Genomic DNA, 12,524 nt, shown 5'->3' on the forward strand with positions numbered 1-12,524 from the left:
TAGATACACAGAGCTGATCGATGGCAGAGGAAGGATAACAGCCAAGTTCAACAACCTGTCTAGGAAGTCCATAAGACACCGTCCCCGTAAGAGAAGACCTCACCCATGACTGACCTGGGGGTGTTTCTTGTGTTCAATTTCTATTTGTTTTTCAGCATTGTAAATGTGAATAGAATGGCACTACCCATGATGCCAGTTGGTTAAATGTGAATGCTAAAGCCAAAATTAATAGGGTGGATTTGGTACCAGTTCATACTCTATATATTTTTACTTACCAATGATAGTTGCTGTGATCCTAGAACATATGGGATTCCTTCTTATGGAATAATCCATGGAGAATAATTCAATTCATACCAAATAGTATGATGAGACAACCTGGTGTTTCAACGTTGAAGCTGAGAGCTCTTTCACATCAAACACATTACCGTTTTGCTGTGTCATTCATGTCTGCATTTTGGATTATTTGTCTTGATGCACATTTACATATGCACTGTGTTGCATTTCGGAATATATATTCAGCATCATTCAATGGTCTTTCTTCTGTACCACTTGTGTAATAAAAATCTATTCATTGCTGCTCCTTTTGATCTGAATTCAGTATTTTTCTCCACAGAACCTCAGCCCCCAATCAAATTAGAGAGAATGGAGGAGACAACCAATAAAATCAGTCTGGCACTAGAAATCCCAGAGGAAGTGACGAGGAGAAGGTCTGGTAGGTATTCGCTGTCACGGAATGCAACGGCCATGGGAAAGGCAATTAGTGTTCGGGCGGAACTAATGCTTTTACTTAATTGGTCCCTGCTGAGAAATATCTGTAGGAAATTGATTTTTCAGTTTTTGCCTGCCACACCTGTCAGAAATCAAAAACAAAAACCTGCCTCAAAGCACTTGTGTGCCTGTCATATCCACCCGACCAGGGAAAAAGGCAGGATTTCATGTCGGTGTGGGAACACTCCGTCATTTTAAATAACGGTCTCAGTTGTTTTGCGAGCGGTCTGCGAGGAGCTAGAAACCGTATCCAAACGCAGCTCTAGCTGGAATATTTGGAAGAGGGATTTGGGCCTTGGGTTGTAGGAAATATAAAACATTTTTTTGGAAACCCGAGCCGGCGAGTTTCCCGGCCGGGCCTGAGAGCAGCTGCTGTGTTTCAGAGCCTCCGCGGGACTGCCGGAGCCTGCCCTGCCAGAACGGAGGGACGTGTGCCAGGGGGGGAGACTCCTTCTCCTGCGACTGCGCCGCTGGGTTCAAGGGCAGGCAGTGCGAGCTGTGTGAGTACCCCCCAAGAGCAGCCGCCGCGCATTCCCCCCGGAGACTCACTTCCTGTCACCGGGAGGAAGTGGCCCGCAGTTCACACATAGTCCAAAACAGACAGGACTGTGTGCGTTTAAACAGCTTGTTTATGTGGCAAGGCAGTGCTCCTCAAGCACACCTTCCTCCGGCTGTCGTGACTGTGCGTTTTTTACTGACTTCTGATGTGGAAGTGGCCCGCAAGAAAAGGTTATGCACATTTAAGGTTTCATCTTCACGATAATCTTTTTCCCTGTGGGTGATCAATTACTCTCTTCCTATGCTAAAACACCCTGCTGACACTCCCCAAACTCACCTTAAGTTGACCTCTGTACGAAAACTCATTTCCGAAAACCATCCGTCATCCACAATGGATGCCTTCCGCCTCTCTCCTCCCTCCGGGCCCAGATTCCTGGGAAACTAGGCCCTCAGGACAACTTCTCTCAGGAGACATTTCCTCGAAGTTTGGAATCCTAACCTCAGTTGGGTCTCTATTGCCCCCCCCCCCCTCTCTCTCTCTCTCCCTCCCCCTGTAGGGGTTGTTTGGGTTTCTTTCCTTTCTGTGGTCAGTTGGTTTTGTTTTTGAAGCTCTATAATTTCTGTTTCTGGAGAATGTCTCAATAAAGGTGTTTTTATTCTCTCTTTCTCTCTCGCAGTCTGTCAGAAAGTGGCACACCCCTGCACTCGCCTCTACTCTGAGACGAAGACTGTGCCCGTGTGGGAGGGAGATGTCTGTCATTACCTGTGAGTGCTACCTGCCAGAGAGAGCTCGCAGACTGGGATATCCCCTTGTCTCATGTCTGCGCTGACATGTTCATACCTGTTAGAATCCCACAGAGAAAGACCTTCACACTCCATTTAAGGGGGACCGACAACTTAAAGGTTATCTGTAGCTTACCTTACCTTTACCACCATATATTACCATTTAACATTTATCTCATTTTAAATGTCTATTGAATTAACATTAGAAAATGTATTGCAACAGTAAACACACAAACTGAGTAAACTTGTGCGTAAAGTGTATCTGGTTATCTGTAGATTGCAGACTTTAACTTATCTGATTATGAACTAGTCAGTTGTTGTTTCACAGGTATAAAAGGACCTATAAAGTCCAGCAGGACGTGTGCTACAGAGAAATCTGTGAGCCGATCTCATCTAAGAAAACTTCCAGTAAGTGTTATTCTGTACACAGAACCCTTTCCTCTTCAATTTTCCTCTCCGTGTTATGCTCTAAGTTTATAAGGGAAAGTGCTTTGTATTGCTAAGGGGCCTACAGGTATGCTTTTTTTTGTTATAGTTGCAGGTACAATACCATTAATGGACAAATAATTAATAAGAATTGATAATGCAGTGTATGCTTGTGCCTTTGCCAGCATAACATCGAAGGAATTATATTAGACATTGCCATTATTAATAGAACTGAAATTAGATTGGCAGCTTGTTTCAATTGATATGTCTTCTTCTTTGAACACAGGCAGAACTCACAGGCAACAATGAAAGATTGGGTTGGTACACATTATTTAGTATACTCTCTCCCATTTACACACACTGTAGCAAGACTGTTTGATTATTTTTGAAATGTGTTTAATCACTGTGGCTAGTCATTTATATCACAATTTAATCTGCAGTTGCTGTTGAATGTTATACCCTAAAGGCTGCAGAAGTAATTTAGATTTATCAGATAGCATTTTCTTCCACAGGAGCTAAAATCTTGTTACAGCACATCTTAATCTTAAAATGAGTTATACTGTATATTTGGAACTTTCATTTTACATAATGCGCATGAAATGCATTCATATTCTGTACTTATCATATTTTTGTCACGGTGCAAATCCTCAGGAAGCGCCTCTCAGAAGGTATTGTGAAGGAACTGGGATGGACACAAGAAATCCCCCATACAGACTGGCCCCAGCAGCTCCAACTTAAAGTCTGCAAGGCTTAAACAAGCGCCCCCATTTGCTCCACCTTCTAACCCACAAATTGCCTGCTGGATCATTGGAAGCACATGCCAATCAAAGGGTTCCAAGCAAGAGACTGATACTCCGTGTGCAGCGGAAAAGATGACTGGACTCATGACACTCCTGTCCCTGCGTAGAAACATACCTCAGATGTCCGAGCTGATGCATTGAACACGTTTTGTATGTACTGGCAGTGCAGTCCCTCAGGGAAATGGTACAGCACTGCCTATAACCATTCTCGCATACAAAAACCCACCAGAAAACTACACCTTGTTTTACCATCGGTTAGCAAGACCGTACACTCACTGTCATTACTTTCAGCAAAAGCAGCTTTAAAGCCTGTCGTTCGATGGAAAACAGTTGTCTCAGTATCAGTGGTCCTTTGTAGCTCTTCAGCTCCACTCTCGACTTCATCTCTCTAAACCAAACTTCTGTGCTAGCTATCGTGTAAATAGTGTTTATAGACTGTTTTTGTAGGTGAATATTTTAATAATAAAAAGGTAAAATGTTGTGCTCTTGCATCATGTCTAATTTAATCAGAAAGCTAACTGAAACACCCTTCTAGTATTGGTGTAAAACATGTTGTAACAAAACAGGTTTGTTACCAATAAATGTGTTCTTGTTTTAAGAAAGAAATTAAATAGCTGACCTTTACTACTGATAAGTAGGCCTATGTGTAGCCTACCCTGCTAAGAAGATGGATAATTTGTCAAGCATGACCAATTTTGCCGAGAACAGTGGTCCTCAGTCCTGGTCCTGGAGAGCCGCAGGATGTGCTGGTTTTTGTTTTCACCTTAAGATATGCAACCAATTCAGACCCAAGAAACCAAATTAGGTGTTAACTGTGTAACTAACTGCTTTAATTGATCAAGAGTAACAACAAAAGCCTCTCCAAGACCAGGACAACTGGCCTAGAGTATGATTATCACGCCACCATCTTGGAATAGTCCAACATTAGCCAGGTTGGAACATATGCTGGTCTGTTCTATAGTAGAAAATAATATTATTTCCATAGGAGAAAAAAAAGGGACGCGTAACTAATCCTGAACATGTCTGGATATCAAGTTCAACAAAGAGAAGATGAGGTAGAAAGAAAACTTCAACTTTACAAGAAACTGAGAATGAAATACTCAGACTGAACGGATTGAGGCAATGTGTTATCCCAGCTGGAAAAGCCGAATATAATTGCACAAAACTAGTGGTAAGAAGCAATGATGCTGTAGTGTCACTATGGGCCACGAGGTGTCAGTATTCCCGAAGAGAGCTTTAAAACTAGACTACGACACTGAAAGTATTATTTATTTTTTTAGTAACCAAAAATATATATTATTTCAAACTGACAGATGATATAGTAGGGCGATATAAAAGGGGCTGATCTCCAATTAACATGCGCATCTTGGTTTGAATCGGAGTCGTACTGTAGTACGCAGTGTAGCTACAGTAGCCAGCTAAAGAAGTGTGTATATGGAACAATCTGTGAACAAGCCAATAATATAATTCACTGCTCTCCTTGTAATATTAACAAAAAAATTTCGCGTCACAGTCCCTTTTCAATATTTAATTTCCAAGCTTGCAAGCGTGCTACAATGTGACGGGAACGCGCTGAAAACGCGCTCGCTTCCAGTACGTGCTCGCGCCCGTTACTATTCCCCCTCCTTCCTGAGTGAATAGTGAGTGAAAGCAGGGATTGCTAGGGAAGGTGAGTTTAGTAGTAAAGCATTGAAGTGGTGGCTACAAGCTAGGTAGCTAAGTGTCCTTTTAAAGCAGATATAAACGAGCGTTTTTTTTTTATTCATTAAAACATACACACAAAAAAGTAATCGGCAGGATACGGAGGAGCCAAGTTACATTTTACATCCTAAAACCTGGCCCTCCCTGCACATCGAGCGGGAGGCTGGTCAAGTTAGCTGCTAAGATTAGCTAGTACTGTTAGTACGAGTAAAAACCTGGAGAGACGAAGAGGGGTGAGACGCCAAGTTAGTATGTTGCCTTCAAAATAAAACTTTGACCAGCTGGTTTCGGATGAAACTGAGCATTGGGAAATCGAATCGGAGCCAGAAAGTATGTTTTATTTAAACAATCGCAAGACAGCTGCAATATTGCTGCTGGCAGAGCCGAATCGTTTGTGTGGTAGCGGGTCAGTGTCCCGCGAATGGTCCTGTTCAGTGCCATGGAGACGTGAGGGCTTCTTTTTCCTCCTCCTGCTCCAAGCAGCCGTCTGCCTTGCGAATCCCAGCGTCCCCGGTGTCAGCAACTACAGACCCGGTGTCAACGTCTTTATGAGCGGACAGGAGGTGAAGAAGTTTTTGGGTAAGTCATTTTCGAGTGAGCGAACACTTGATACGTTTAACTAACTACGAGTTCAATTAGGATATTTCAATTTATTTTTTAACAGGATATACTGAAGGCTTGGTCTCTCCAGTTTATCAGCAGAAGTTAGTCAGCTAATTTATCTTGAGGACTGTTGCAATTTGGTTTTTAAGAAAATTGTTTGGGCATGGTTACATTTGTGTTTACAGTGAATGTTGTTTATTAAAGTTTGTAGAATTTGTAGAAAGTTGCGAGCAACTAGCTAGCTAAATTGCTAACAACAACACCTGGAATAAGAAAATGTTGTCTTTCATAATAATCTCATCATAAATTGGATAGCCGTCTGTATTTTAGGTAATAAGTGGTGGAAACTACAATATGATTTTGTTATCGTTATACGGAGTTTTGAATGTTAGACCTAACTTTGAGCATTTCTGAACTGTCGTGTTGACAACTTGCTGCTAATTAGCCAGCATGTTGTGAATGATCAACTTCACGAAGAGTCCAACTATGCTAATGTTAGTTATGCTCTGGCAAGTCAATCGGGGAGTTAACCTATTTAACCTTAACCTATTATATAAAGGGGTCAAATTGGTGAAGTGCCTTCCGTGTTACCTGTTAATTGATTTCGACAAAATTGCCTGCTAAAGACCGCGCAGTGCAACAATCATCATCATTTTAACATGGCTTCATTTCACATCAAATTATAATCGGAAGCAAATGAATCAAGGAGAGGGAGCAACTTATGCCGGTAAGAAATTGCACTGTTAAGTCCTGCCCGTAAATTAGCGTCTTGGGTTTCCACAATGTACTGCCATGTCTCGGCAAAGGACCACATTTCAGACGTAATATAAAACCCCGATTAAGTAGATTGTTTTGCCAGAATAGAAGGGGTCACCAGAAGACAAATGGGGTGTACGAGATGTACTGCATGGTTTCAGTAGCACGCCACAGTGGTTCAAGTCCCTAGGGTGGTATATCAGTGGCGTTTGAATTGCGCACAATTACACAGCAGGCAAATTTATTTAGAGCAAAATGTCAAAACGTTTGATTGGCGGTAATTTGGCCAAGGCTGTCTTCTATGTGTGGTTTGAAGCGAGGCCTTAATGGCGCGAGTGGCTCAGTTCCACTGTGTGTGCAAAGAATGCTGGAAGCAGTGCCTGAGACCAGGCACTAAAAGCGGCTTGTTTTAGTGTTGAATATCCCTCCAAAAAATACAAAGCATGGTTATACATAGACTTGTGCGTACACTGTTGGAAAATGCTTAACATCAGACAGCTGCGTAGCTGTTGCTTAAGTGAGTGAATATGTATTTATCACCTTGAAGGTTTCCTAATCAGTTTGTTCTTAAGGTCTCTGTGGTCACTTTTGCTCCTTTCCCAGTGTACTAAAATGTAGTAGTCTCAAATCCCTTCTACCTTAAGGCATATTGCACCTGACATACCCTCCGATCAAAGAACTTATCTTGTGCATAGTCGAGTTTGTTTATGTGGTCTTCCTTTGGGATTTTGTAGATGTAATCAGAAATGTGAAAAATGGGGAATTGGCTTTAACATGTCAACTTTGAAGTACCGTTTTTAAACAATTGCAGTGGTGTAGGAAAGAACATTTTCGGTCAGTCCGACACGCACACACACACGGGCGCACGCACAGGACGTGTACAGAGGCGGTGCAGCAGTGTGCTGTGTGTTCAGTTACTCAACGTACAAGCTGAATGACTGCTGTCTGTCACAGTGGACTGTGATAAAGCCCAGAGTGGGGGGTTAGATTGCTTTGGTTGACTTCAGAAAGTCTGTAATGGCAGAACATCAGCGATGGACACACACAGGCCAAGGAGAGCTTGTTTAGGCTCTCCGGTAAAGAGCATTTCAGTTTGAGGCCTTTTTCTAGGCAGATGCACTTCTGGACCACATTGATTTCTGCATTGCTATTGGTCAGATCTGTTTCAAAAGCTGTTTCTGTGTCTTCTTCTCATTCACACTTGTTCAGCCAAGGTCCTCCTTCCCTCTTATGAAGAGGAGACCGATTTATATGAATTCCTCAGGTCACTCCCCTTTCATCAAGTCATGGTGCACTGCTGGCTGGTGAGACGGAGACAGAATGCGGCTGGTTTGTACGGCGAGACAGCAGCAGGATTACATACACTAAATTCCTCTGGAGCATGTCACGTTATCAGCGCCAGGCACTTATTGAGCTCTTCGGTTGAACTTTGAACCACGATGTTATTTGAGCTGGTTATTGGGATTTGAAACGCCGTGGCTTCTGATTACGGGAAGATGTTGACCGCCTGTACTTGGTACGCAGTGCTCTGTCTAACGTTTCAAAAAGCTATGTGTTGCCAGAGGCCATCTGTTTCAAGATGTCGCGTAGTATAGAGGTCATTGATTTTGTCGGGCTGCAACACGGAAGACGCTTTTTTGGAAAGATTAGCTTTAATAAACAAAACAAAAAGCAGGCTGTCTGATTTATATTGTGATTATAGGATCTGTGGTTGGATATAGTTTAACAACCATCCATAAGGGAGATAAACTGAAACCAACAGGTAGCAAATCCCACAAGGCCCAGAAAATATGTCCAAAATTCATGATTCCAGTGCAGTCAGAGGCTGTTTATTGTGTTCACAATACCTGTAGGTGAATGTGAATATTTTTATCTGCAGTGCATATCTGAGAGATTAATTTAATCCCCTGTAGAAAACCCATAGAAAGGCCTAGGAATCACGATGCATTTCAACGGTCATGTCTTGAAAAACGGTCATAGGATCAACTACAACTCTGGTGTCCGTCTGTTAAGGGAGCTATAACGTGCAGGTTGCATCCGCCCATAAGGGGTTAACTGGCTTTCCTTTAGCATGCCATTTCTGCCATTGTTCCTAAAAAATAGGGTCCTAACCAGACCAAGGCTCTTCTGTGCGTTTTCATGCACCGAGCCTGCATCTGATGGACGCCGATTGACGACGTACAGACCCTCTTTGATTTTATAATCCGATTAGGAAGATTAAAACATTAGTTAACAGGAGTGCTCTGGAAACTTCCTTTTGACAGTGTTCTCTGGAATGTTGCATGTACAGTCATTTGGCGAGTGGGGTTGGTGGTCGGCTGGCCGGCCAGTTTTGTGCATTACCCGGAGAAGGTCGTTCTGCTCTTATTTCAGTTCTGTGGGTGCTCAGATCTGTTTATTCCCTTTCTGTTTCTGTTCGAAACAGAAGCTTCTCAGTGTCTACCTTATGGGTAGTGCTTTCAACACTACACTTTAGATGGAGCTTTTTTGATTTTAAAAAAGCACTGTGCAAACGCAGCTGTTGGTTGTTCGCTGGTCTGTCAGTTTGAGCAATTGGGTAGCAAAAGATATGAAGTAATAATTGGTGTGGGGAAGGTTAGGCCACCTGGACTTGAGGAGCAGCAAGACCTTCATAAAAAGTGCAGCACTGTTATCCTAAGAGCGCAGTCCCGGTCTGTTAAGGTTTTCTGTTGAGCCTAATTCGACGACAGGTGACTGAATGTTCTGACCACTGGACTGGCCTCTGTACCGAAATCTGAACGTCCGCCTCTATTGGTTGAAGTTAACTACACGTTACCGAAACTGAGGCATTCCAACGCATGTGTACAAAACATTTTTGTATCTCTATGCTAAATAAATCTATTTCATATCTATTATATTTCTCCTTGCAAGTGCAGAATGTCATTGCGGGGTGGCGCTTATCCAGGATTCGGTATGTGTGAATCGATTTCCAGGGCCTGAAAAATCGGAGCGAGATCATGTTGTTTCTTTTAGCAATCACTTATGAAAAAACTTTTAATTACGCCACAGATTCATTCATGACATTACGGAAAGTAGTCTTTAGAAACCATTGCTGATCCAAACCAAGTTAATTGTCATTGGTTCACAAACCGTAAAGTTGACTCCAAAGTGAAACTGAATTTATTGCTTTGCTTCCTGGAAGCGGCACGTTTAAACAGCCTGCAGCAGTTCTAGAGTTAGAGTTAGAGTTACTTTATTCGTCATGATTATAGAAAACATGAGATTTATCTTCCTGGTGTAGTAACACAGATTATCAAACACCAACATCAACATTCACAACAGCATCTGCAGCTACAACAACGAACATTTCATGGCAACAACAAAAATAACACTCATTTCATGGCAGTGATGTATGTATGTACGTCACTGTATCATGTGCAGAGCATACAGAATCACACATGCTATCAAAGAGTGCACAAAGTGCAAACTGGGATTGGACAATGCAATGCAGCTAGACAAACTACAAACAGTGCTAATGGTGTATTACTTCATTGCCCTAGTATGGCTGGAATTGAAAAGTGCTACAGCAGTCGATAGAAAGGACTGTCTGTGTCGTTTTGTTTTTGCCTTGGGTAGAATTATCCTGCCAGTTCTGGCTGTGATAATGAACTGGTTCATGGGGTGGGTTTGGTCTGATTTGATACTGTCAAATGTTTTATTTTTTTGGTGTAGACTTTGTAAGAAGCCAAGGAGGAGAGAGTCCCTCTGTAGTTTTTCCAGCACCATCTTTGTTCTTGGGGTTTGGTTGGCGTCTGCGGAGCTGTTCCCGGGACAAAGTGTGCTTCAGAAACGCGGAGCGGTTGGCGCTCTGAACACTCATGCTGTGGCAGAAGCGCACTTGGCACGCGGCGGTCTCTGAATCGCATTTCTGCGTCAATTGTGAGTTTGCAATCCTTCGCCTGACGGGCCTCCGGGCAGTCCACACTTCTGTCGGCCCGGTCTTCCTGCGTTTGTGTGTCGGCATTTATGTCAGGCCCGGGGGGGGGTCCTTTTTGTCTGCTTCGCTTGGCATGTTTTTCCCGCTCACGGCTTGCTCTTACCCAAGGCTTGATTGTCTCTGTTTCATATGCTTCTGGTTTCTGACAATGGCTGCTGCTCATCTTGGAGGCTGAGGCATGCGGGGGTGTTGAAAGGGGACTGAGGCCCATTGTGTGGTGGTGTCAGGGGGGCCTTTGGGGGAGGTGGGGGGTGCTGATTGTGGAACCCGTGACATGGGATATCCATGTTGGATACATTCCGTTCCCCTCGGAGGGTCAGGCTCAAGGACCGACGGCCCGATTGCCGAAACCCGCGCCTTTGAGATCGGAGCTCCCCGGTAGAGGTACCTGTTTAGCAGAACCCATGGTCTGACTGGGCCATATCGGTATCGATACCGACTGTCGGTAGGGTAGGTGCCAGGTCCATAAATGGTCTATAATTTGGCATCGAGTGAGGCAGGCCCCTGCCCAAGCAGGGTAGGCTGCAGGGGTAATGGAGGCCTGACGTGCACTCGGTCTTGAAAAGCGCTGGGAAAGTATAATCTGGTTCACGGCGTATTCATTTGCGGGTTAGGTGAAGCATCACATGGATTTACAATGGGGAGTAATGATAGTCTGTTTTCAGCTTAGAGGTTGAAAAACAAGCTTTTAAAGGTGAGGATATGAGCATGATCTTTCTTTCCCCCTGAAAATCCAGCGAGAGTTCATTGAAGTCAAAAGAACTGTAAATCTGTGGGAACTTGGCTGGGGAGATGATATGCACAATTCTTCAGTTTGAAGTGTTCTGTAGAAAGCGGGCATGATGCATGATTGTACCCCCCCCCCCGTCTCTCTCTCCCCCTCCCTCCCTCCCTCCCTCCCTCTCTCTCTCCCTCCCTCCCTCCCACCCTCCCTCTCTCTCTCTCTCCCTCCCTCCCACCCTCCCTCTCTCTCTCCCTCCCTCCCTCTCTCTCTCTCTCCCTCCCTCCCTCCCTCTCTCTCTCTCCCCCTCTCTCTCTCTCTCTCTCTCTCTATCTCTCTATCCTGCCCCCATAGCGGTACTCCCTAGCACGGCGTTGCACGAGGCTCTTCCCGCACGTCTCTCTGTCGGCTCCGTCCGACACCGTAATTCCTTTCACAGATCCCAACATAGTTTCTGCAGGGAGTTTTCTTCCCCCCCCTCTTCGAAACGTCTCCACTATCGTGGCAGAAAATCCTATTATTTTTTCTTCCTTTGGAAGCCAGGCTGATTCATGATAAGAGGTCTCTGCTTGCGGGGTTTTCACATTAAAGAGGTCCGGTGCTTGACAGGAGGTCCGGAGCAAAAGTGATTGGCCGGCTCTGACAGACGCATGCATGCTCCGTTTGACACGGAGTAAACACATGCCCGTGCTGGAAAGCACATACTGCACTCTCAGTAGGGGTTTCCTAAACTCGCCCGGTAATTCTCAGATTTTAACTAATACAGAATTAAGGTCGAGTCAGTTTTCTCGCGTTAACTTTTGCATTTCGTAGCGCGGCCGATATTTTCTACCGAAGGCAGTGCCCTGCAAGTGAAACTAATTAGGCTTTTCTCATCTGTTTTGCATTTAGCATTTAACATTTGCCCTTTTCGCATGCCTTAAAAGCACAGGCACGATAAATTCAGCGAGCCCTAAGCATGCAGGTATTCGAAGCTGACGTCAGCCCCCACGGTAGAAATCCTCGGCGATGCTGTCTGAGGGTGGGTGCGTGGATGAAGTGAAGCATGGCCAGTTAATGGACCAGGCGGGTGCCTCGACGTGCCCCGAATTAGGGAGCATCCCCTCGAGCCCCTGAATGTGGCGGCACACGCCGAGCGAAGGAGCCATTTTTCAGACAATTGAGCTCGCAACCAGATGTTCCATTTTGTCGGAAAAAGAAGATATCTTCCGGAGACTTCCGTGTGCCGTCTGAGCCGGGAGGGTTCTCGCAGATGTGAAATTAAAGGATGACAGCACTGTCTCCGGCTCTGATTTACTAGGGCCAACCTGTCACCTGCGGAGCATTTCACCAGTAAAACGTGAACAGAGTGCTAGTAAAAACTATGAGCCAGACAGTGACTCTCTGTTAGCCTGTTGGCAGGTTCTTCACTGGAACGGAGTCTGGCTTGCCTGAAACCAGGGGGAGGGCAGGCTGAGAATGTGCAATGTACCTTCCCAAAAGTCAGTCTGTTCAATCTTAAAGAGCACGT

At 44.5% G+C, this 12,524-nt stretch overlaps 2 protein-coding genes across 4 annotated transcripts in view; both read left to right on the plus strand.

Moving 5' to 3' along the window:
* Positions 1 to 3,758, plus strand: part of sned1 (sushi, nidogen and EGF-like domains 1) — a 38,917-nt gene extending 35,159 nt beyond the window's left edge. The window contains exons 26-32 of the mRNA XM_061238787.1: positions 4 to 86; positions 614 to 712; positions 1,152 to 1,268; positions 1,944 to 2,031; positions 2,378 to 2,457; positions 2,762 to 2,792; positions 3,127 to 3,758. Of these exons, the coding sequence (XP_061094771.1) occupies positions 4 to 86; positions 614 to 712; positions 1,152 to 1,268; positions 1,944 to 2,031; positions 2,378 to 2,457; positions 2,762 to 2,784 (490 nt within the window). The 3' untranslated portion in view covers positions 2,785 to 2,792; positions 3,127 to 3,758. The remainder of the gene's footprint in view (positions 1 to 3; positions 87 to 613; positions 713 to 1,151; positions 1,269 to 1,943; positions 2,032 to 2,377; positions 2,458 to 2,761; positions 2,793 to 3,126) is intronic.
* A 1,132-nt stretch (positions 3,759 to 4,890) lies between these two features.
* ryk (receptor like tyrosine kinase) overlaps positions 4,891 to 12,524 on the plus strand; it is a 65,020-nt gene continuing 57,386 nt past the window's right edge. For 2 of the 3 annotated variants that reach the window (XM_061240340.1, XM_061240341.1), the window contains exon 1: positions 4,891 to 5,555. In XM_061240340.1, the coding sequence (XP_061096324.1) occupies positions 5,309 to 5,555 (247 nt within the window). In that variant the 5' untranslated portion in view covers positions 4,891 to 5,308. Of the gene's footprint in view, positions 5,556 to 6,169; positions 6,307 to 12,524 lie in introns of those variants that run through there. The other variant, XM_061240342.1, reaches the window with a different exon arrangement.

Source organism: Conger conger, chromosome 4, assembly GCF_963514075.1.
Source record: "Conger conger chromosome 4, fConCon1.1, whole genome shotgun sequence".
NCBI classification, from domain to species: domain Eukaryota; kingdom Metazoa; phylum Chordata; class Actinopteri; order Anguilliformes; family Congridae; genus Conger; species Conger conger.